General features: G+C 42.0%; 1 protein-coding gene across 3 annotated transcripts in view; it reads left to right on the forward strand.

The window, feature by feature from the left end:
• Positions 1-23,537, forward strand: part of SNX2 (sorting nexin 2) — a 100,463-nt gene that overhangs the window by 55,956 nt on the left and 20,970 nt on the right. For 2 of the 3 annotated variants that reach the window (XM_073624691.1, XM_073624693.1), the window contains 8 exons: positions 258-421; positions 1,945-2,011; positions 2,152-2,195; positions 5,560-5,701; positions 9,303-9,381; positions 10,523-10,598; positions 14,599-14,712; positions 14,943-15,036. In XM_073624691.1, coding sequence (XP_073480792.1) covers positions 258-421; positions 1,945-2,011; positions 2,152-2,195; positions 5,560-5,701; positions 9,303-9,381; positions 10,523-10,598; positions 14,599-14,712; positions 14,943-15,036 — 780 coding nt within the window. Of the gene's footprint in view, positions 1-243; positions 422-1,944; positions 2,012-2,151; positions 2,196-5,559; positions 5,702-9,302; positions 9,382-10,522; positions 10,599-14,598; positions 14,713-14,942; positions 15,037-23,537 lie in introns of all 3 variants that reach the window. The other variant, XM_073624692.1, reaches the window with a different exon arrangement.

Consider the following 23,537-nt stretch of genomic DNA (forward strand, 5'->3'; position numbering starts at 1 on the left):
CTCTACTTCAGCCCCTTGCTGAGCAAGAGAAATCTGTATATGCACAGCTATCCTTTCAAACTTTGGCTAAATTGGCTGGATTCTGAAACAATCATCTGAGGGACACTTTAGGAGCTAAGTAGCAGACTAACTGCGCATAGCCACATTCTTGAAGTGGAAATTACTGTCTTACACTGAATTACCAGCAGTTGCAAAGTGTAGTCAAATGAAGTTTAAGAATAGAGTACATGTTTCTCCTAACAGACATTCTGTTGTAGAAGCCACAGATGAGGTGTCCCTGGATAGTCCTGAGAGAGAGCTCATCCTGTCCTCTGAACCCAGTCCTGCTATCACCCCTGTGACGCCCACATCAATCATCACTCCACGAATGGAAACCATCAATATTTCTGCACCTGTTATCTATGACCGCTCAAGAGATGAGGTGAGTGTAATGCACACTTAAAAAGTTTACAAAATTTTAAGATGGCCATCGACAGATCGAATCTCTGCTGGTTAAGCAGGAACCGCCCAAGATTCTAACCATGTATGGGCAGGCTGAATGTATCCAAGTTGATCGATCAACTTTGGTAGAACCAGCCTGCTGGATTTTACATGCAATTATTTCTAGCAGCTATTACAGCTGCTAGCAATAATCACTGTGTTCACAATGGCTCTGTGGGTGGGATTCCCCTGTCAACTCTGACTATATTGATGGGGGAGTTGCATTTCTTTCCAGCAACCCTTGGCCGTTCCGTTTATGGCCGCTCTTAGTTCCTGTTCAACTTTAGCTGGTTTACAAGATTTTAAGAAAAGCAAGAAATGCCATGAAAATTTAGCAGCTTTGATGCCCATCAGTGTCCTGTTTGACGTGCCCTGTCATAGTGTAACAGGCCTTTTACCATGTATTTATGTGGCACATGTATATGTCCTTCTCTGTGATAAGAGGCTCATATGCAGAGCAGCTCCATGTTTTAGGGCTTGTTCCCACTGAATGTAATGCCTTTTCATTTTGCTATATTTTCCAAACCAGGTACAAACCATGGAAAAGCGATAAATACAGTGTTTTCAGTAAAAGTCATGTGCACCAAGGCACTGTTACTCAGTGTGCTGGAAAGATGTCCTGGATCACCTGCAATCTGATGTGCAAAGGCCACACTCCTCTTCCCATATCATGCCTACTGTAATTTGGAATTGCTCTGTTCATGAATGCCACATTAGAGATAAAAGACCCTTAGTAAAAAGTCTGATGAGCTGCAATGTTGGAGCACTTTATTGAATGTGTGTAAAGTATAACTAACTTTTTTTAGTTTTGACTAGTGTTGAGAGGGATTAAAACACCTGTCAGTTCATTTGCTGTCTGTGCCCCCATTAGGGAGATTCACCCTCTAGATTCATCATTGAAAGTAAGGATGAACTTGGGCGTGTTCGCACATCCCACGTGCAGAGCCCGCCAGGAAGTCAGCACGGCGCTGCGCTAATCACGGGCAGTGAGACATTTCCCGATCTTTGCAGCTGCACATCGGGAAAATGTCTCACTGCCTGTGATTAGTGCAGCGCCGTGCCGACTTCCTGGCGGGCTCTGCATGTGGGATGTGTGAACACGGCCGAGCCCATCCTTAATTGAAAGAAAGAAAATCCCAAATTTTGGCTTGTCCCCAGAAAAGTAATAGAGGGGAAATCTTCCAATCGGGACACTAGTTCTGGTGGCCTGGAGATACCCAAGGAATTCCCTTATTTTGCAGGGCTTTTCCCTCACTTCCTGTTTGGCTATAGGACAGGAAGTGAAGGGAAATCGCCACAATGGGACACATATGGTGGAAAAAAAAATGTGACATGGGTTATAACCCTCCTTTTAACTCTATTCAAATTGAAAAAAAAAAAGTTTTGCCTATAGTTCTACTTTAAAGCAGCGTATTTTAAACGTTCATATTCTTTAAGAGTTCTACAATTTATCTCTCAAAACAGATTGAAGAAGAAGCAAATGGAGATTTCTTTGACATTGAAATAGGTGTTTCAGACCCAGAGAAAGTTGGTAGGTAGCCTATGAAAATCAACTATTGAATTGATTTGCCAGTTAAATCTATCTAGGGTGTCATTACAAGGTGAATGTTTTTGTTGATTGGACTGAAACTGATGTACTTTATTTTATATCTTGTCACTTGCCTATTTTAGGGGATGGAATGAATGCCTACATGGCGTACAAAGTAACAACAAAGGTAAGTGAATATTGCTGTTCATTCTGTTATGTTGAAATGTTTTGGACAAATGATGACATTTGCATAGATGTATTAGCGCAATTTAGTTTTATAGTTTTTCTTAAAGGTGAAGTAGAGCCAAAGCTTGTTTGGCTGTACTTCTGGGGATCACAAGAGTGCAGTCAGTTCTCCTGTGACCCATTTTCATCAGACAGCAGGCTTAAGTTGCAGCGCTGATTCAGGCTGAGGAAAGATCGCAACCATATGGTCGGGATCCACCCAGATGCCTGGACTGCCACCTGGCCTCTCAGTGAGCTTCTGAGAGCCTGAGCCAGCACTCCAGTAAGCATGAGGGGGTGGGGGGCAGAGCAGAGAGCTGGTGACGGACAGTCACCAGCTCTCTGCTCATGGACAACTGAGCGATCAGCAGTTTGATCACTCAGTTCCCAGTCTTGGAGCCGGCAGGGGACAAATGCAGCATTGGACCAATGCTGCATCTACCTAGGTAAGTATGAATTTAAAAAAAAGACTCCTTCTCTTTGAAATTGTTTGTAAAACTTAACAAAAAGTTCCCCTTTTTATGTGATAAATATTCAATTAAAATTGTTTATCTGCTACCTGTTGAACCTACCGGAAATCTTGTCTGCTAATAGCATCCATTGCTCTCTGCCCATGCTGCACTTATATAGTTTCATTGTTCACAGCTCTCCTTGTGGACTACAGAAGACCTCCCCCTATGTTGGGGAGGAGGAGGTGTTCTGCAGTCCTTTTGTAAGGGTAACCATGCTGCTCCTATGTAGATGATGAAAAGTGAATGTGTCACCCTAGGACAGGAATTGTGGCAGGATCACCAGGTTAATAAAAATAGTCTGAAAAAGAAAATGAATGCAACCTCCACACTGGTAAGTTGCAATATATATTACATTTTTTATTGAGTTTAAATACACCATTGTGTGAGGTTTCCTTAAAATCAGCTTGTAATTATTAGTTATTTCCTTTTATTAGCTAGCCCCTGCAAGTCAGTCTACGAAGACTTGTATTACAAATAAGAAGTGTCTTTTTTTTAATTTTTTTCACCAGATCATTGAAAGTCATAGGACAGATTTCACATCAACTCGGATGCTTTACTTTGATGCACGAAGGCAGATAAAATGGGGCATAGCTAGTTTTAGTAAACATTTGTCACTTCAAGAAAGCATGTCAGTGGGGCTGTCAGTGAATCCAGAATCTTTTTTTAGTCTACAGTTTTAAATGTCTGATTTTGTATTTTAAAGAATTCCAGGTATGGATATGTTTACAGCTTGGACCAATGTAACTATGCTTTAGGGTTACACCGATACTAGTATCGGTGCCGATACCAAGTATTTGCACAAGTATCGGTACTCGTGCAAATGCAAGGATACCTATAACCGATACTTTCAGGTTCGGTTCTTTGAGCGGTCAGTGGGTCTCCCCATTGTTAAAGAAGTCCGGTAATTGGAGCTGTCAGAAAAAAAAGCAGCCGGCAATGTTTATTAACAACATTGCTCAGTCCTAAAACACTAAATTAAAAAGAAACCTTGTTTCTTTTTGTATATTTCTGTTTCTTCATCTGCAGATCAAAGGGATGAACAAATGATGAAGAAATGTTCCTCTGTTTAAACCCTTAATAACCCTTAATTTACTCTAATCAGCCTTCATTAATTCCCTATTCTCCTCCAATTATTATTTTCCTGCTTATTTTCTTTTGTTCACGTCTATTTTATAAACAATAAACAATTAAAACTTTTTTTTTTTTGTTTGTTAGTGAATATTTTTACATTTAACTAATTTGATGCCATTTGGAGATTTTGCCATCTTTCCTTGGCTTCGTTATGCACATTAATACACATTTTTACCCGGGGTGCCCAAACTTTCGATCCCCACTGTGTGTGTGTGTGTGTGTGTGTGTGTGTGTGTGTGTGTGTGTGTGTATATATATATATATATGTGTATATGTATGTGTGTGTGTATATATATATATATATATATATATATATATATATATATATATATATATATATATATATATATATATATATATATACACACATTTCACGTTGAAAAAGCGCAAAATTAAAAAAAAAATCTATTTAATTTGTAAATAACTTTTCAATGCTTTGTACCGTTGCTGACAGCTGACGTTAAAACAAAACAGTTGCGGTAGGTATTGGTAATTGGTATTGGCGAGTACTAAAAAAAAAAGTATCGGTACTCGTACTCATTCTAAAAAAAATGGTATTGGTGCATCCCTACTATGCATATACCATACTTGTGGGATGCCTCTAGAAGGTGGAAGTCAATGCTGGTAGACACTGCTACGCCAGTGATCTCCAAAGGGAGCTGAAGTGAAACTCCCAATAAAAAAATAAAGCTGTACAGACAGGCTTTTCATTGCAGAAGAGACATACTTTTTCTCTTCTGCAATAAAAGACTCTTACCTGCCGGTTTGCAAACTCCTTGACTGTGTACTCTGTGTTGGCTGGGCGGCACTCGGGGTACAGTTCTGCCATTTGCCAGGTTGATTGAACATGGCTGGGGGTTGCTTATTCCTGGCATGGCCCATTAAGGTCGCTGAAGATTCCGAACTTGGAATAAGACTAGATGAAGATGGCACCAGTGGGAGCTCATAGATTTGTCGCTGGAGGGGACGTGAGTATTTTTCACATTTGCTCCTCCACAATTTCCAAAACTAGTCCTTTAAATCCTCAGATATTTGAAATCTTGCATTGTGTTGACTAGAAATGAGTTTTATGTTAAAGTGGTTGTTAAGCCACTATATCACATGTATACCATCCCGTCTGTTATAGAACGCTATGTGTCCAAATGCCTGTGCTGTATAAAAAAAGATGCCAATTTCTACCTTATCTTAGAGCGGAGCAGAGAGACCAGAAGTCACGTGAGCGCCGGGAGACGCTCTAAGATAAGGTAGAAATCGGCATCGTTTTTATACAGCACAGGCACTGGGGCACATAACGTTATATAACAGATGGGATGGTATAAATATAATATAGCTTTTTTTTTTTTAGCAGCAGGAGCGGAGGGGCGGGCAGTGTCAGGAGCTGACAGGCAGGGAGGGAAGGGGGAGAGGATGAAGGAGAGCAGAGGAGAGACAACGGACGACAGAGGTACGTAAACTGACCAGCAGCCATGATAAATCGTGTTCAGTTTACAGGGGGGAGGGCAGGATCAGCCAGGTATTTTAGGTTATACAGGGGGCCAAATGACACAGCACAAGCACTGTGCTATTATACATGCTTTAAGGGAACAGGATTTTTTTTTTTTTGGGTAGCAAACACTTAAATTTTATCTGCTAATTCTATGGTTTTATTTTCTACATTATCATAATTTTTTTTTTTTTTTTTAGACCTCACTCTCTATGTTCAACAAAAAAGAATTTTCCGTCAAAAGAAGGTTTAGTGATTTTCTTGGACTTCACTCCAAACTAGCAACAAAGTACATGCATATTGGATATATAGTGCCTCCTGCTCCCGAGAAAAGTATTGTAGGTGAGTCAGCATGTCCTTACAGAACTACGGTTACATGTGCATATTTCTACAGAAATCACTTTTTGTATTGTGGTCATAGCCAGATTTTCTACAGAAATGACTGTTGTCTGCATACAGGAAACACTTGGATTGTTATGCGAGGAAGATAAGCAGTTCTAACAATGTAGAGGGACTTAGAGAGGGGCTAGCAGGTTTATGTTGCGCAAAAATATCACTTGAAAGGAAAAGGAAGAGGCTGCAGGAAGCCGACGATTGACTTCAGTTAGAGTAGCATTGCAGCATGATGAAATAATATCAACTTTTAGTCTATTAGGAGGGGTGTATGGTGTAGACCAATAACATTTAACCAATTGGGCACACCCAATCTAATTTTGTACCCCCTCAACGTTTCCCTATTTTATAATGTATAAAATATTTTTTGTTGTCTGTTTCTTTTGGGAAAAGTCAGAAGACAGTACCTCCTTTCTTACATCTACTGTACTTTTAGCATTTTCGCCATATGTGTTGTTGTGCACTGCAGTGATAAAAATTGTACATGTGCAGTTTTCCCTTTGTTGTGTGGTGTGTTGGCTGCCCATTCAAACCAGTGGATTTTCTTTAAGGGCCCAATAACACTACAACACAGTGTGCAGTGCGCTGAAATGCATGCATTGTTGTGCATGGATGGCCTTAGCGACACGCTGCTCTGAATTGATCGAAATACACCTCAAAATGAGAATCTAGAGCAGAGATATGCAATTAGCGGACCTCCAGCTGTTGCAGAACTATAATTCCCATGAGGCATTGCAAGACTCTGACAGCCACAAGCATGACACCCAGAGGCAGCGGCATGATGGGACTTGTAGTTTTGCAACAGCTGGAGGTCCGCTAATTACATATCCCTGATCTAGAGCAATGCACTTTTTATTTATTTTTTTTCCCTTACCAAAGCACACTAGTGTGTTGTAGCATATGTGCATTCTGAAGGTGTGTTGGTGTGCCATTCACAATGATAGCAGCATATCAATATACGTATCGAGTGTCAGCCCAACACAAGTGATGTGAATGGTACCCAACACAATACATATAAATTTATACCACAGTACAAGTTAAAGTGATTGTAAAGTTTCATCTTTTTTTCTATGAAAATAACAAACCTATAAATGACCAACAATTCTTTGCTGACGAATGGTCGTGGTTTTTCGAGAGAATTTAAATAAAAGGCAAAGTCTCTGCTTGATGTGGCTACATTTTGCATGGGCATTTTTCCACAGTGTGAATCCCTAGGTCAGGAATCTACTGCTATGCAGGTAATCTCTTGTGCACAAATAGCTGCAGGTGCCGACAGCCTGTCATTGTAGCATACAGGCTCAGCAGCCACAGCTGTCCACTCACAACTGTCAAACCCTGCAGCAGGAATTTGCACTGTGGCAAAATGTCTGTGTAAATGTAGCCTAAAGGCCTAGTAGTATCCTGTAATGTCGCGTACACACGATCGGAATTTTGGTTGGAAAAAGATATGGCTTTTCCGACGGGATACCGCTCAAGCTTGACTTGCATACACACGGTTACACAAAAGTTTGCTGAACTTTCGACCGTCAAGAACGCGGTGACATACAAAACTACGACGAGCTGAGAAAATTAAGTTCAGTGCTTCCGAGCATGCGTCGAATTGTTTCCGAGCATGCGTAGGAACTTTGCGCGTCGGAATTGCTACAGACGATCGCATTTCCGGATAGAAACTTTTTCTGACCGAAAAATTGAGAACATGCTCTTAATCTTTTGCTGGCTGGAATTCGGCCAGCAAAAGTCCGATGGAGCATACACACGGTCGCATTTTCCAACCAAAAGCTCTCATCGGTCTTTTGCTGGCCGAATTTCCGATCGTGTGTACGCGACATTAGCGATACTAGACTGGTTATGAGTCAGTTTTATTTCAAGTTTCTATGTTTTTTGTTCTTTTTTTTGTTTTTTGTTTTTTTTTTTTTTTTAAAGCAAGCATTTTGAAAGTTGTTAGCTTAAAGCTGGCCATGCATGGATCGACATTTAGCAGGGATCAGTCAAATTTTGATCCATGTATAGGCAGGCTGATTGTACAGAAGTTGACTTACTGATCCACTTGTGTACTACCAGCCTTTAGGGCTTTTCCTGATCGATCAGCACCGCGGACTATATAGCCTACAGCACTGATCAGTGTATTCTGATGGCGAACAAGTCTCCCTGCTGTCAGAATACAGTAACTTAGAGGGAGCGGTTCCTCCATCCACATGAAGTGGTTGAATGGAGAAAAAAAAAATGAATGTATGGGGGCTGCCTTATGCCGCGTACACACGAGCGGACTTTCCGGCAGACCGGACTCCGTCGGACAATTCGATCGTGTGTGGGCTCCAGCGGACTTTCTTTTCCCCCCAAAAGTCCGACGAACCTAGAAATAAAACAGGTTTCAAATCTTTCCGACGGACTGGAGTCCGGTCGAAAAATCCGCTCGTCTGTATGCTACTCCGACGGATTAAAACCGACGCTAGGGCAGCTATTGGCTACTGGCTATCAACTTCCTTATTTTAGTCCGGTCGTACGTCATCTCGTACGAATCCGTCGGACTTTGGTGTGATCATGTGTAGGCAAGTCCGTTCATTCGGAAAGTCCGTCGGACCAGTCTGGTCGAAAAGTCCACTTGTGTGTACGCGGCATAAGACTGTCGCTCTCTAATTTAAATTAGAAGTTTGAAGAAAGCCATCTGAACAGAGCTTCAAGGAGAGATGAGACATGCATTAATTTAACCAAAAAAAAGTCGATACGCCAAACTGAGAATATTACTATTTAAAGTGTTACTAAACGCACAACAGTAAAAATCAGTCTGTATGTGCAGTAAAGCATAGCGTAGAGGAGAGAAAGCCGCAGGGATTTCAAATCGCCGGACTCAAGCTTAGCGGGACCGTGGGGGAAGGGGGGGGGTCAGAGGGGGTCCAGTGTAAGTTCATCTTACAGATTTTCTGTATAGGTGAACTTACACTTTAAGGCTAGGTTCACACATGTGCGGTGCGAATTGAAGCTCCGTTTTCACAGCTAATTGACAAAGTAGTTGTTCAGCGTTTCATGTCAGTTTTTGATCAGGTCAGGTTTACATTAGGGTCAGGTTTACATTGGGGTCAGGTTTACATCAGGATCAGGTCAGTATTTTATCCTGTAAACAACGGAATGCATCTGCGAATCAGAAGAGAATTAGAAGATAAAGTGCTTTCAGTTCGCACCTCAATGCCCAGAAAACGCACACTTTTTTTTGAGCAATGCGGAGTGCAAATGCAAGGCACATTTGTGAACCAACCTCATTCAAATGAACGCATTTTAAAATTACCCCGCATCCAATTCGCATAGGCCTGAACCGGGCCTAAAGCTGATCTCTATCTTGGTCCAAACAAACTAAAGACACAGAAAATGTGGAGATCAGCTTAAATACAATCTTAATCTGTTTAGCAATGGTTATGCTTTCACACTGCTTATGCAGTTCTTGCTTTGTGAATGCAGTCAGATGAGATGATGGTAAACTTCAGCAGAGATGCTGCCCCGGTACTTATATTCACATGGATGGCATATACATTTTTTTTTTTGTTCTGTTCCTAAGGAATGACTAAAGTTAAAGTGGGAAAGGAAGATACTTCATCCAATGAATTTGTCGAGAAGAGAAGAGCTGCCTTAGAAAGGTATTGTATGATGACTCCTATTTGTAAGCAATGTTTTCCAAAGAAATACCCAATATTTCACATGCTTCTTCCTAAGAAAACTATTTTTAAATCTGTTTTTCTTCTATAAAAGTTTCTGTTTCTGTGCGTCCACTGACTTTTTTACTAGCTAATAGTTAAATTTACTAAATATTTTTGTAATTACAGCAGATCTTGCTGTGGTCGACCTATTACGGCATTGCTTTTCACCCTCGTGGCAAAAGACCACATCGTACCTGTTAAAAAAATAAAATAAAATATAAAAACTTGTGAAGAAAAGTTAGAAAAAGTTAGTTTGTGTATGCAAGGCAAGCTTGAGCAGAATTGCGTCGGAAAAACCATCCAAGATTTTTCTGACGGAAATTCTGATCGTGTACAGGGCATAAATGTATACATAAGTGTATAACTTATCCCCACTCATATATTTTAATTTTTAAATAATAATCTTACTGCTTTGATGTGGTGGAGGGCCTGCGGTAAGAAGAGGACCATGCTTTTTAGTGCAGCAGAAGTGTTGAGTGTATGTAGCCCCCTTTCCGTTATCGCTTTTCATCGTTTTAGAACCGTAAGTAATAAAGTAACGATTTTTGACTGGTGGTTACAGGTAATTTGCCATTGTAAGGAAGGGTCTTTGCATGTAAAAATACTTTGAGCTTGATCTTTAAGGTATAACTAAAGGCAAAACTTTTTTCTGGATAGCATGAAGTGAAATTAGAACGCCTGTCAGTTTTTATTGCTGTCTGAATACATGTTAGGGAAATGCATCCTTTCTAGAAGTCATATCTTTATCACTGAAAGTGAAAGCCAAACAAATCCCAATAGGGACACTAGTTCTGGTGATAGAGATTCCCTAATTTTAGAGGGACTTCCTCACTTTCTTTTTTCCCTTTTGAACAGAAATTGAAGGGAATCTACCCAATGGGAAACATATGGCAAAAATAAACCTGACAGGGTTTATAACCCTTACTTGCGCTATCCAAAATATATAAAAAAAAGTTTTGCTTTTTAGTTCAGCTTTAAGCCCTCCTCCTGACTGCAAGAACATTACTTTAGATTCTCACAGAGCTTTGGACCTCAAAGCATGTGTTTTGTAAGATTTTGTATTCTGTTTTCTGATGTCTAGATATCTTCAACGAACAGCCAAACATCCAACTCTTTTGCAAGATCCAGATCTTAGACAATTCCTAGAAAGCAATGAGGTACTTTTTTTCTACTATACTATTATATGGTGATGTTATTTTCTTAAATTTTTGTTTACGGTCTATGCTTCTACGAATACTTACAGTAATCTGATTGTATTGATACGTCTGTCTCACATAACCTTCATTGTTGGATATAATTTTATACACGTACTCATTGGGGTTGATTTACTAAAACTGGAGAGTGCAAAATCTGTGCAGCTCTGCATAGAAACCAATCAGCTTCCAGGTTTTTTTTTTTCTGTCAAAGCTTAGTGGTTCTAAAGCCTAACCATTTTTTACATTAATGCATTCTTTGCATTATGGTAAAAGATGTTTAGGTATAATCACCCCCCCCCCCCCCCAAAAAAAAACAAAAACTCCTGAGCTCTGCTCTCATTCAATCCAGTGATGTGCACATCTGCAGCTCTTCTCTTCCCTCATGGGTCTCACTGGCTTTGCTGGGGTTACTGGGAGCAATTGGCTCCTAGTGCTGCCAATCAGCTGAGTCCCATTGTCTGTGTCAATGGAGGCAGCAGCGGGGCTCAGAAGCGAGCATTGCACAAAGAAAGTAATGCTGGCCATACACTATACAGAAAATCGGCCGAACCCATTTTCGAAAAACGAACGTTCGACCGTGACCGCTAACGATCGTGCCATCATATAATGTCCGATAATCTGTTCAGTGGACATGAATAAATAATTTTGTGTTCGTTTTTTTACATATACCTAGTGCAGGCAGTTCGGACGGGAAACACATTAACCTTGCAATTTATCGTACGTTCGGCAGAAATTTTCCAAACATGCCGTTCGTTTTTTTTCCACAAAAACGTCACAAACGATTATCGATTTGTACCCACTAACTTGCCGAAAAACGAACGAAGTGTCCATACGAACGATTTTTCGGCCGATTTTTTCGTATAGTGTATGGCCAGCATTAGTATAGGCATGTTAGTTTTTTCTGTACCTTTTACAATTGCTTAAATTGAACAAGCTGAAGTTAGAAACTGATTGACTACCATGCACAGCTGTACCAGATTGTGCACTTTCTCGTTTTACTAAATCAACCCCATTGTGTGTGTTTTGTATATTCATTCATGGGGGAAAACCACATGGAAGTTGTAGAATTTTTTAGAATATTTGAACTCCCAAACATTAGATCTTCATTCAAACTGCAACCGATTTAAAGCAATATACCTGAATTAAACACAAGGAATAATGGGGCTGATTTACTAAAACTGGAGAGTGTACAGTTTGATGCAGCTTTGCATGGTAACCAATAAGCTCCTAACTTCTGCTTGTTCACTTAACGTTGGCAATAAAACCTGGAAGCTAAAATCCCTCCAAAATGAGGAAATCCGGCGGTATCAATAGGGTCACCAAAACTACTGCCCCCCATTGGAAGATTTCCCCTCCTACTAGTTTTCTGGTGACAACCCAAAATTTGGGATTTTCTTGTACTCTCTCTCACTTTTAATGATAATGGTAAACAGAACAAATAGAGAGGGTGAATCTTCCTAAGGGAGCACCGACAGCAATAAAAACCTGACAGGTGTTCTGATCTCTCCACTCTATCCAAAGTTAAAAAATAAAGTTAGTTACACTGATTGAAGGTTAAGTTACTAGATATTTTTTTTACGGTTAGCACTTGCTACTTAGTAACGTAGTTGGTAAGGTTGAATAAAGACACCTTTCCAGTTCAACCTATTTTTAGGTTTCCTTGCATGAACTGCACACCAATGGAGGTGAAATAGAGGATTACCTGTGTTGCTCCAGATTCTGCAATGTGATTTGGGGTTTTTGGAGACTTTTAGTATCAGTTAGCTGTTAGTCTGAATTCACTTTTGCCAGCCAGTCCTACAAAAATTATTAAAGTGATTCTTTGTTTAGTTTTTTTAAATAATGAACAAGTTATAGTTACCTGTAGGAATGCACCAATGCCTGTGTTTTAAGAGCAAGTACCGATTTACTTGTGCTAAAGTACTTGCCGATACCAATTACCAATACTCTGTGGTGTGAATATGACAATGCGGTGCGATTCCTGTATTGATACAGCTCCTGTGCGCACCCAGGCTGAACACTGAGACTATGAAATTGATTGGTTTAGTTCCACTTTCATTGCTCTCAAGTAAGCAAGACAGTTCCTCTGTCTATTCCTGGATTTAGTGTAATCCAAGAAAATTAAAAGATCTATCAAACATTTTGAATGTATTAACTCCCTAGGGGACCAAGTGTATGTGGCACTTGGCCCCATTTAAATTTGCCCCTTGGTTTCTAAGCAGCGTGGTCACATAGGTTTCTGACCACACGCTAGACGAGAGACTGATTTGTGATTGAACGCTCTGGAGTGGAGAACATTGACAGCCTGCGGCACTGTGTGTCTATCAGAGGCTGCTTCTACACACATTGTCCAACTGCTGGGTCACACAGCTTTGTGGCACAGAGTGATCTCTCAGTTTTATTAATGAACGGTCAGTGCTGTCAGGCTTTGTTATATACTGCACCGGCCCTGACATTACTGATTGCGCATTCATGTAAAAGTTATGTAAAGGCTGTGTGTGTGTGTCTGCAGCTCTGAGTGATCTGTCACTATTATAAATGAACAATCAGGGTGCCTTGTTCATTCATACTGGTAAAAGATCGCTCAGAGCCGATCCTCTTTTACTATTAGGCTATGTTCACACTGGCAGTTTAGGCCAGTGCAAATTGTTGCGGCAGAAATATTGCCATGGGGAGGTGCGGCTGTCGGCCCTGTTCACTATAAGGCATGAGCTATTCGTGTGTCCAGCAGCAATCACCGCTGGTAATAGCTGGCTGTACAAAGAGCTGCATGAAGCTATGGCCACTGGTGACCTGTCATTATAGTGAACAGGGCCGGCAGTCGCACCAAGCTGCAGCAGTAATCAGAAGATTCCTGTCTCTATAATTCGCACTGGCCTAAATTGCGGGTGTGAATGTAGACTTCTGAATAAACGAGACGCTCTAATTGTACGTTTACAATGGTGACAGATAACTCGGCTTAGAGAAGAGGCTCTGTGCTAGCTGTACCTCCTCCACAGGAACGCCCATAATTTGGGCTTCAAAAGTGGGTGGAGCTAATGTCAGCATCAAGAGGTCTGTTTAGGGGACAATGGGGCCACCAGTCGGAACAGGACCAAGTGCTAGCTGCACTTGGTCCTGTGGGGGGTTTAAATGAAAGTTATTAAAAAGGAGAACTATTTATTTTTTTTATGAAGTTTAGATCTTGGTCCAGCAATAAAGATGTGCACCATAATACATGTCCTGCTGATTACAGTGCCTTGTGTGATTGTAAAAGGGTGCCTTGGGGATGGTGAACGTTGTGCTTTTGTGCACTTGTCCTCATTCAGTAGTTTAGATTTTTGTAGAAATAGATGTGTAAGCCGACACTATATAGCTAGAGCCCTTGCCTATGTATAAACAGCCCAAGGTCTTCTACTTACCAGTCATCGATCGTTCTATCAATGCATTATATATACATATTCATACAACCTATATTTTGTTCATCACATCATCTGACGAACGCTCTTTACACATCCTAATTGATATCAAAATAGTTTGAAAAAAAAAAATACACACACACACACACACACACACACACACACACACACACACACACACACACACACACACACACACACACACACACACACACACACACACACACACACTTTTTTCCATTATCTTAATTTATTTTTCAAAGCTAAATGGTGTAGTTGTGCTAGCCAACATGTTTAGTTACAGCTTTGGGCCTCTTTCCATTGACCTAGAACAATCTCCATGCTTGTTCATCTATATGTAAAAAGAACAAATGAAAATTCTATTTTTTCATCCTTTCCACTGGGACAGCGGATGCCGTAAATCAGAAAAAATGGGTTTACTCTCCATTGAAATGTAATATAGTGAAGAAAATGTAACATGCCTTTTATTTGCACTTTGGGGCACTGTTAAGGTTCCAACCTTTTAACCGGTTTGTTTGCCCTTATTTGTCATTCAATTGTAGCTGCCGAGAGCAGTTAGCACCCAGGCGTTGAGTGGAGCAGGATTATTGAGGATGGTAAACAAGGCTGCAGACGCTGTCAACAAAATGACAATCAAGATGAATGAATCGGATGCTGTAAGAGCTGATTTTTTTTGAATTGCATAATGATGGCCTTACTCTGTTAAGCAATTGCATTTTAAGCTCATAGAGGTGGAAAGTTAATATAATTCACCTTTGACACTATTTGTTTTGGTCTGTTCACCACAACTGTTGTATGCAAGCTTGTCAGCCACTAGTAAATTTCACATAACCGAGTTTTTGTTCCTTGATCGATTGGTCTTTTGTTCATTTTTCTTCAATGTCAGTGGTTTGAAGAAAAGCAGCAGCAATTTGAGAATCTAGATCAACACCTTAGGAAACTACACGCCAATGTTGAAGCCTTGGTGTGCCACCGCAAAGGTTTGTGTCATTGTGTATGCAGAATGTTTAATATGTCTGTTAGAGCTGCACGATTGTTAAAGAATCAAAATCGCGATTCTACCCCCCGTGCGATCTTAAAGTCTCCTTTCACACGATTGGCCCGCTTGGATCCGCCAGTCCATTTTCAGTCGGATCTGAGCGGGCCACCCATTGACTTCTTCTATTGGCAGGCGGATGTCAGCAGAGATGTGTCCGTTGATGCCTGCCATCCGATCCGACAAGATTCACTCAGACATATGGCGAAACGTTCGCCATCCGTCCAGCTGATGGGATCGGATGAAAACTGACAGACTGTCCGTTTTCATCCGTTCTCCCCATAGGGAACAGCGGGCCCCTGAATGGTACGTCCCAGCACAGTGTGCGGAATCAGACCTGTCATCCGCCTGCTTAGCGGGGTTCAATGGAGCGATCCCCCACTGAGCTAGCGGCCTCCGTCCAGCAGGTCCGCCCTGTGTGAAAGGGGCCAAACACAGCTCACAGCTGTCAAACTTGGCAGGCTATCTGTTTTTTTTTTTTTTTGTTTGTTTTGTTTTTTGATCACAACATTGCATAGGCAGAGATAAAGATAAACCTTGTATCTTCTATAGTTTAAATCAAAGGAATGAACTTTGGTCTGTAAATGAGGTCAGTTTAACCACTTAGGCCCCTTTCACACTTATACGACTTGTCCCACGATTTTGTACTGCAAAATCGTATGACAAGTCATTCTCCATGATTTTCAATGACTACCATTCATATTGGCACGACTAAGTCGTGCCAACTTCAAAGTAGTCCCTGCACTACTTTGGTCCAACTTCCATGAGAGTTGATGTCCATAGACCTCAATGTTAAACCCTCAAGTAGCATGAAAATCGTACCTGAATAATATAGACACGATTTCAGTACGAATTTGTAAGCACAAGCTGAAAATGGTTAATGCCAAAGTTGTGGCAAAGTCGTACAAAGTAGTACTGCTCCCAAATCGCGCGACTTTGAAGTCGCACAAGTGTGAAAGGGGCCTTAGACTAAACCTTTTTATGACACTTGTTGCTTACAAGTAGGGATGAGCCGAACACCCCCATGTTCGGTTCGCACCAGAACATGCGAACGGGCAAAAAATTTGTGCGAACACCGTTAAAGTCTTATGGGACACGAACATGAATAATCAAAAGTGCTAATTTTAAAGGCTTATATGCAAGTTACTGTCATAAAAAGTGTTTGGGGACCTGGGTCCTGCCCCAGGGGACATGGATCAATGCCAAAAAACTTTTAAAAAAGGCCGGTTTTTCAGGAGCAGTGATTTTAATAATGCTTAAAGTGAAACAATAAAAGTGTAATATTCCTTTAAATTTCGTACCTGGGGGGTGTCTATAGTATGCCCGTAAAGGGGCGCATGTTTCCCGTGTTTAGAACAGTCTGACAGCAAAATGACATTTCAAATGAAAAAAGCCATTTAAAACTACTTGCGGCTATTGCATTGCCGGTCCGACAATACACATAAAAGTTCATTGATAAAAACGGCATGGGAATTCCCCACAGGGGAACCCCGAACCAAAATTAAAAAAAAAAATTACGTGGGGGGTCCCCCTAAATTCCATACCAGGCCCTTCAGGTCTGGTATGAATATTAAGGGGAAACCCGGCCAAAATTTTTTTAAAAAATGGCGTGGGGTCCCCCTCAAAATCTATACCAGACCCTTCAGGTCTGGTATGAATTTTAAGGGGAACCCCATGCCAAAATTAAAAAAAAAAAGTCGTGGGGTCTCCCCAAAAATCCATACCAGACCCTTATCTGAGCATGCAACCTGGCAGGTCACAGGAAAAGAGGGGGAGATAAGAGAGCGCCCCCCCCTCCTGAACCATACCAGGCCACAAAACACCTTGTCCCCATGTTGATGGGGACAAGGGCCTCATCCCCACAACCCTTGCCCGGTGGTTGTGGGGGTCTGCGGGCGGGGGGCTTATCGGAATCTGGAAGCCCCCTTTAACGAGGGGACCCACAGATCCCGACCTCCCCCCTGTGTGAAATGGTAAGGGGGTACAAAATTACCCCTACCATTTCACAAAAAAAGTGTCAAAAATGTTAAAAATGACAAGAGACAGTTTTTGACAATTCCTTTATTTAAATGCTTCTTCTATCTTCCTTCGGTTTCTTCCTCCCATCTTCTTCTTCTGGTTCTTCATCCGGCATCTTCCTCCATGGCGCCGGTGTCTTCTTCCCTTCGTCTTCTGGGCCGCTCCGCATCCAGCATGATGGGATGGGAGGCTCCCGCTGTGTGACGCTTCTCCTCTTCTGACGGTTTCTTAAATAATAGAGGGCGGGGCCACCTGGTGACCCCACCCCCTCTGACACACAGGGACTTCCCTGTGACATTCCCCGTGACGTCAGAGGGGGGTGGACAGGGAAGTCACCGTGCGTCTGAGGGGGGCGGGGTCACCGGGTGGCCCCACCCTCCGTTATTTAGGAAACCGTCAGAAGAGGAGAAGCGTCACACAGTGGGAGCCTCTCATCCCATCATGCTGGATGCGGAGCGGCCCAGAAGACGAAGGGAAGAAGACACCGGCGCCGCAGAGGAAGATGCCAGACGAGAACACCGGAGGAAGAAGAAGAAGAAGATGGAGGAAGAAACCGAAGAAAGATAGAAGAAAGAAGAAGCATTTAAATAAAGGAATTGTCAAAAACTGTCTCTTGTCATTTTTAACATTTTTGACACTTTTTTGTGAAATGGTAGGGGTACTTTTGTACCCCCTTACCATTTCACACAGGAGGGAGGGCTGGGATCTGGGGGTCCCCGCCCGCAGACCCCCACAACCACCGAGCAAGGGTTGTGGGGATGAGGCCCTTGTCCCCATCAACATGGGGACAAGGTGTTTTGGGGGCCTACCCCAAAGCACCCTCCCAGTGTTGAGGGCATGTGGCCTGGTACGGTTCAGGAGGGGGGTGGGGCGCTCTCTCACCCCCCCCCTCTTTTCCTGCGGCCTGCCAGGTTGCGTGCTCGGATAAGGGTCTGGTATGGATTTTTGGGGAGACCTCATGCCATTTAAAAAAAAAAAAATTTTGGGCGCGGTGTTCCCTTTGAAATCCATACCAGACCTGAAGGGCCTGGTATGGAATTTAGGGGGACCCCCCACGCCATTTTTTTTAAACATTTTGGTTCGGGGTTCCCCTGTGGGGAATTCCCATGCTGTTTTTATCAATGAACTCTTATGTGTATTGTCGGACCGGCAATTCATTAATAGCCGTGAGTGGTTTTAAATGACTTTTTTTCCTTTGAAATGTCATTTTGCTGTCAGACTGTTCTAAACACGGGAAACATGCGCCACTTTACAGGCATACTATAGACACCCCCCAGGTACGAAATTTAAAGGAATATTACACTTTTATTGTTTCACTTTAAGCATTATTAAAATCACTGCTCCTGAAAAAATGGCAGTTTTTAAAACTTCTTTTTGCATTGATCCATGTCCCCTGGGGCAGGACCCAGGTCCCCAAACACTTTTTATGACAATAACTTTTATATAAGCCTTTTAAAATTAGCACTTTTGATTTCTCCCATAGAATTTTAAAGGGTGTTCCGTGGCTTTCGATTTCAGCAAACTGGCGAACAGCCGATGCTCGAGTCGAACATGAGTTTGACTCGAACTCGAAGCTCATCCCTACTTACAAGTTAAAATCTGTAACTTTTTTTTTTGCTAGAAAATTACTTGGAACCCCCAAACATTATATATATTTTTTAAATATTTTTTTTGTTTTAGCAGAGACCCTAGCAAATAAAATGGCAGACGTTGCAATATTTTATGTCGCACTGTATTTGCGCAGCGGTCTTTCTGTTGCATTTTTTTTTTTGTGGAAAAATTACACTTTCGTGAATTAATAAAAGAATAAACAGTAAAGTTGGCCCTTTTTTTTTTTTTTGTATAATGTAAAAGATGATACGCCGTGAGAATCGTGAGAGAATTGTGATCTTCTAAGCAAAAAAATTGTAAATCTCATTTTGGCCAGAATCGTGCAGCTCTAATGTCTGTGTTATTACCTTCACTTCCCCTTCTCTCCTTTGTTTTACCTATTTCTTCCTCCTCCCTTGATTCTCTGTCCCACTTTTTCCCATATCTTTTTCTATGCGCCACATTCCACTCTGTCCCTTTCTTTCTGTACACACACACACTCCCATTTCTGTCCCCCACCCCCCTCCCATTTTAAATAGCCCTTTAGTGGCAGGACCAAACACATTTCGGACGTGGAGAATTGAATTGTTATGGGCTGGGCGTGGTTGGAGTGTGGGATGTGTTAAAGTGTCACTAAATGCACATCATAAAAAAATCTCAGTAAATGGTGTATTACATGCTGTTCATACTCACTCCGTCACTATGAGATTCGTTTTCTGTATTCTGCAAAAAACCTGGTTGATCCTACTACTTTCTATCACCACCTTCTGTTTATGTCCCAAATTTAGCTAGGGATTTTGCAGAACAGTGTTGGCAGCTCTGCACATGCTCAGTTTTCAGTGAGTATCAATGCTGAGCATTTCCTCCCTATCACGTCTGAGCAGCCCATGTGACTATAGAGTCACACATGTAGGTGTATACACGGTGGTAAATGACAGACCACTCCCTCCCTGCTCTTCCATGCCCACTAACCAGCTAAACATAATAGGGGTGGGATAATGCTTGTAGATTAATGGAGTCTTTACCTCCCTTTTATTCTAAAACACAGGCTGGAGGAGCATGACACAGCCTGTGACTGGCAGAAATCTGCCCACACCATGTTATTGCCAAAAAATATTTCAAATATATATTTGTATGACAATTTAACCACTTGCAGATCAGCCACAGTATATATACTGCAGCAGGTCGGCTCTCCTGTTCAAACCAGCGTACCCGTATGTCGGTCTGTGCATGTTAAACGCAAGGGGCATGTGTGTCGCCAGTGGAGCGCATGCCGCGGGAGTAAGCCCGCGGGCTTGATGTCCTCCGGTGACCTACGATTGCGGTACACAGAGGCAGAACAGGGATCTTCCTATGTAAATAAGGCGGACCCTTGTCCTGTCAGGGGACATCATGGAGATCGGCTGTTCCCAGTGATTGGGAACAGCAATCTCTGTGGTGTTCCAGTAAGTCCATCCCCCATACAGTTAGAACACACCTAGGGATCAAAGTTAACCCCTTAATCGCCCCCTAGTGTTAACCCCTTCCCTGCCAGTGGCATTTATACATTGATCAGTGCATTTTTATAGCACTGATCAATGTAATAATGTCACTGGTCCCCAAAAAGTGTCACTTGGGGTCAGATTTGTCTGCCGCAATGTTGCTAAAAATTGCAGATCGCCACCATTACCAGTAAAAACAAAAAAAAATAAAATTCCATAAATCTATTGCTTGTTTTGTAGACGCTATAGCTTTGTGCAAACCAATCAATATCCGCTTTATTGTGTTTTTTTTTTTTTTTTAACAAAAATATGTAGCAGAAAACATATTGACCTAAATTGATGAATACATTTGTTTATTTTTTTCATTTTGGATACGTATTATAGCACAAAGTAAAAAAAAATATATATATATTTTTTTTTTTTTTCAAAATTGTTGGTCTTTTTATGTTTATAGCGCAAAAAATAAAAACCGCAGAGGTGATCAAATACCACCAAAAGAAAGCTCTATTTGTGGGGAAAAAAAGGACAGAACTTTTATTTGGGTACAGCGCTGTGCAATTATCAGTTAAAACGATGAAGTGCCGTATCGCAAAAAATTGCCTGGTCATTAAAGGGGGTAAAACTTTGCGGGGCTGAAGTGGTTAAAATGCTTTATTGATATTTACTTTTACTCTGCTATCGAAGGGCTGGTTTTGTTTTTGTTTTTTGTTTCTTTGAACATGTGACCGGCAGCAGAGGACTAAATGCTCCTCTTATGTTTCCCTGCAGACAGGCTGGGAAAGAGCTTGGTCATGTGACAGCTGTATATCAATTAGGAAAAAGGTACTTTTTTTAATTGAAACAGTTTCAGTGCCATCATCCACATTATAGAAATAGAAGGGACAATGTAAATTAAACAGTGTGTTTAGTATCACTTTACTTACTGCGTAATTGGTACAGTTGGAAGTGGGCCCTATCCTCAAGCAGTTTCCCCAGCCACTCTATGGATACAGTCCAGCACCCCTCCATATACTTTACCCTGGGCCTCTTTGTTCAGTGGGGTCTTATGGTAGTAAGATTTGGGGCTGTTGGTTTGTAAGCGTATCCAATATAATGCCCTCTCCTGTGTAATCAGAGGAAATCATCCCAGCTGAGCCTAACGAGCACTATTTGAGGTGCTCCTTTTGGACTTGGAAGAGGTGATTAGAACTCCAGGTGGAAGGTTCTTTGTTTGGTCTAGGTAGGTGTCAGAGCTCCACACTTCCTGCTATAAAGCGGAAATCGGGTGATAAGGTCTAAGATTTAAAGCCAGCCTCCAAGAGGAGCTTTGGTTTACGGTGGTACAGTTGTCTCTTAATGGCATAGTAGATTCTACATGCCTTGCCATTCAGGACATGTATGGCTGACTTTAAAGGATAAGTTCACCTTTCAAAAAAATGCACTTTTTTTTCCCATAATTTTTCCAGGTAAAAAATATGTAAATTTATTTTCTTAGGAAGCAGTAAAGGTGCAATGTTAGGATCTTGCAGACTCTGTCAGATGTCTGACCATACAGGCAGGCAGCTACTTAGGGAATCACACTACGAGCGTATTCATCAGCATCCTCGCAGCAGCTGACGGTACTTGCAGTTCATTCACAGGAAACTGTGAATGAATGACACAGCTGTGCGGACTGAGCCTCACACAGCCATGCTAATTTCAAAATGTAAAATCAGATACAAGGAGAAGATTCCCCACCCCCATCCGCTGTCACAGAGCAGGGAGCACTGGAGGTGTGTGCATAGTAGCATGTTGCTTGTTACACCCTAAATATGGGTACAACATGTTCCTAAAGGTGAACCTATCCTTTTTAAGTCTGACTGGTAACTTTTAGGTTACGAGGAGTTTATAAATTCTGTAATAATATTATTATTATTTAGCGCCAACAGTTTACGCAGTGCTTTACAATAAAAGGGGGACAGTACAATTTACAATACAGTTCAATTCAGAAGGAATACGAGGGCCCTGCTCATGGAGCTTACAATCTAAAGGGAGGGGGATGTGATACAAAAGGTAGTGGCTGCGGGGGATGATCTGATGGAGGGGAGTCAAGTACAATTCTTAGGGGGAGGTGGGATAGGCTTCCCTGAATAAGGGCGTTTTCAAGGATCGCCCAAAGGTGAACAGGGTAGAAGCTGACCGGACATACTGGGGCTGGGAGTTCCAGAGGATGGGAGAGGCTCTGGAGAAGTCCTGGAGGCGAGCATGGGAGGAGGTAACGTGGGAGCTAGAGAGCAGGAGAGGATGATTCGGGATATCTGCAGATGAGGTTGGTGATGTAGCTGGGGGTGATGTTGTGGATCGCCCAAAGGTGAACAGGGTAGAAGCTGACCGGACATACTGGGGCTGGGAGTTCCAGAGGATGGGAGAGGCTCTGGAGAAGTCCTGGAGGCGAGCATGGGAGGAGGTAACGTGGGAGCTAGAGAGCAGGAGAGGATGATTCGGGATATCTGCAGATGAGGTTGGTGATGTAGCTGGGGGTGATGTTGTGGATGGCCTTGTATGTTGTGGTTAGTGTATTGAATTTCATACAGTGGGGTAGGGGAAGCCAGTGGAGAGATTGGCAGAGAGGGGCAGCAGTCATAGATCAGTTAGTAAGGTGTATTAGTCTGGAAGCAGCATTCATGATAGACTGAGAGGGCGATATCCTGTATAAAGGTAGACCAGTGGGCAGGGATTTGCAGTAGTCAAGGCGGGAAATAACCAAGGAGTGATTAAGTTGTTTTGTGGTGTCGTTAGGAAGGGGCAAATTCTGGAGATGTTGCTTTAAGGCAGCAGGATTTAGCCAGTATTTGGATGTGGGGGCTGAAGGAGAGTTCAGAGTCTAGGATTACACTCAGCACCCTGGTATGAACCAGGAAAGAGCAGAGTCGCGGAGGCCAAGGGAGTGGAGTTTGTTGAGGAGTCGTCAACTCTGTCAAAGGCAGCAGGAAGGTCAAAGAATATGAGTATGGAGTAATGGCCATTTGTTTTAGCCATTAGTAGGTCGGTGAGTTTTAGTAGGGCAGTTTCTGTGCAATGTTGTGGACGGAAGCCGGACTGTAGGGGATCAAGAAGGTTGTTGGCAGTGAGGTAGTAACTCATACGGTTGTGGACAAGGCGTTCAAGAAGCTTGGAGGCAAATGGGAGCAGGAAAATGGGTCTTAAGTTATTTAAACAGGTAGGGTCCAGTGAGGTTTTTTGGATTGGGGGTAACCAGTGCATGTTTGTTTTTGTTTTGCATAGATGTTTGTTTTTTTTTTGTTTTTGTTTTTTTAATCTAATACTAGTGGTCATGCTTTACTGTATTTGTCCACTTTAGGCTGTCTTGTAGGTAATTTTTGGCTAGCGATATTAG

Source organism: Aquarana catesbeiana, linkage group LG01 (genome assembly GCF_042186555.1).
Source record: "Aquarana catesbeiana isolate 2022-GZ linkage group LG01, ASM4218655v1, whole genome shotgun sequence".
NCBI classification, from domain to species: domain Eukaryota; kingdom Metazoa; phylum Chordata; class Amphibia; order Anura; family Ranidae; genus Aquarana; species Aquarana catesbeiana.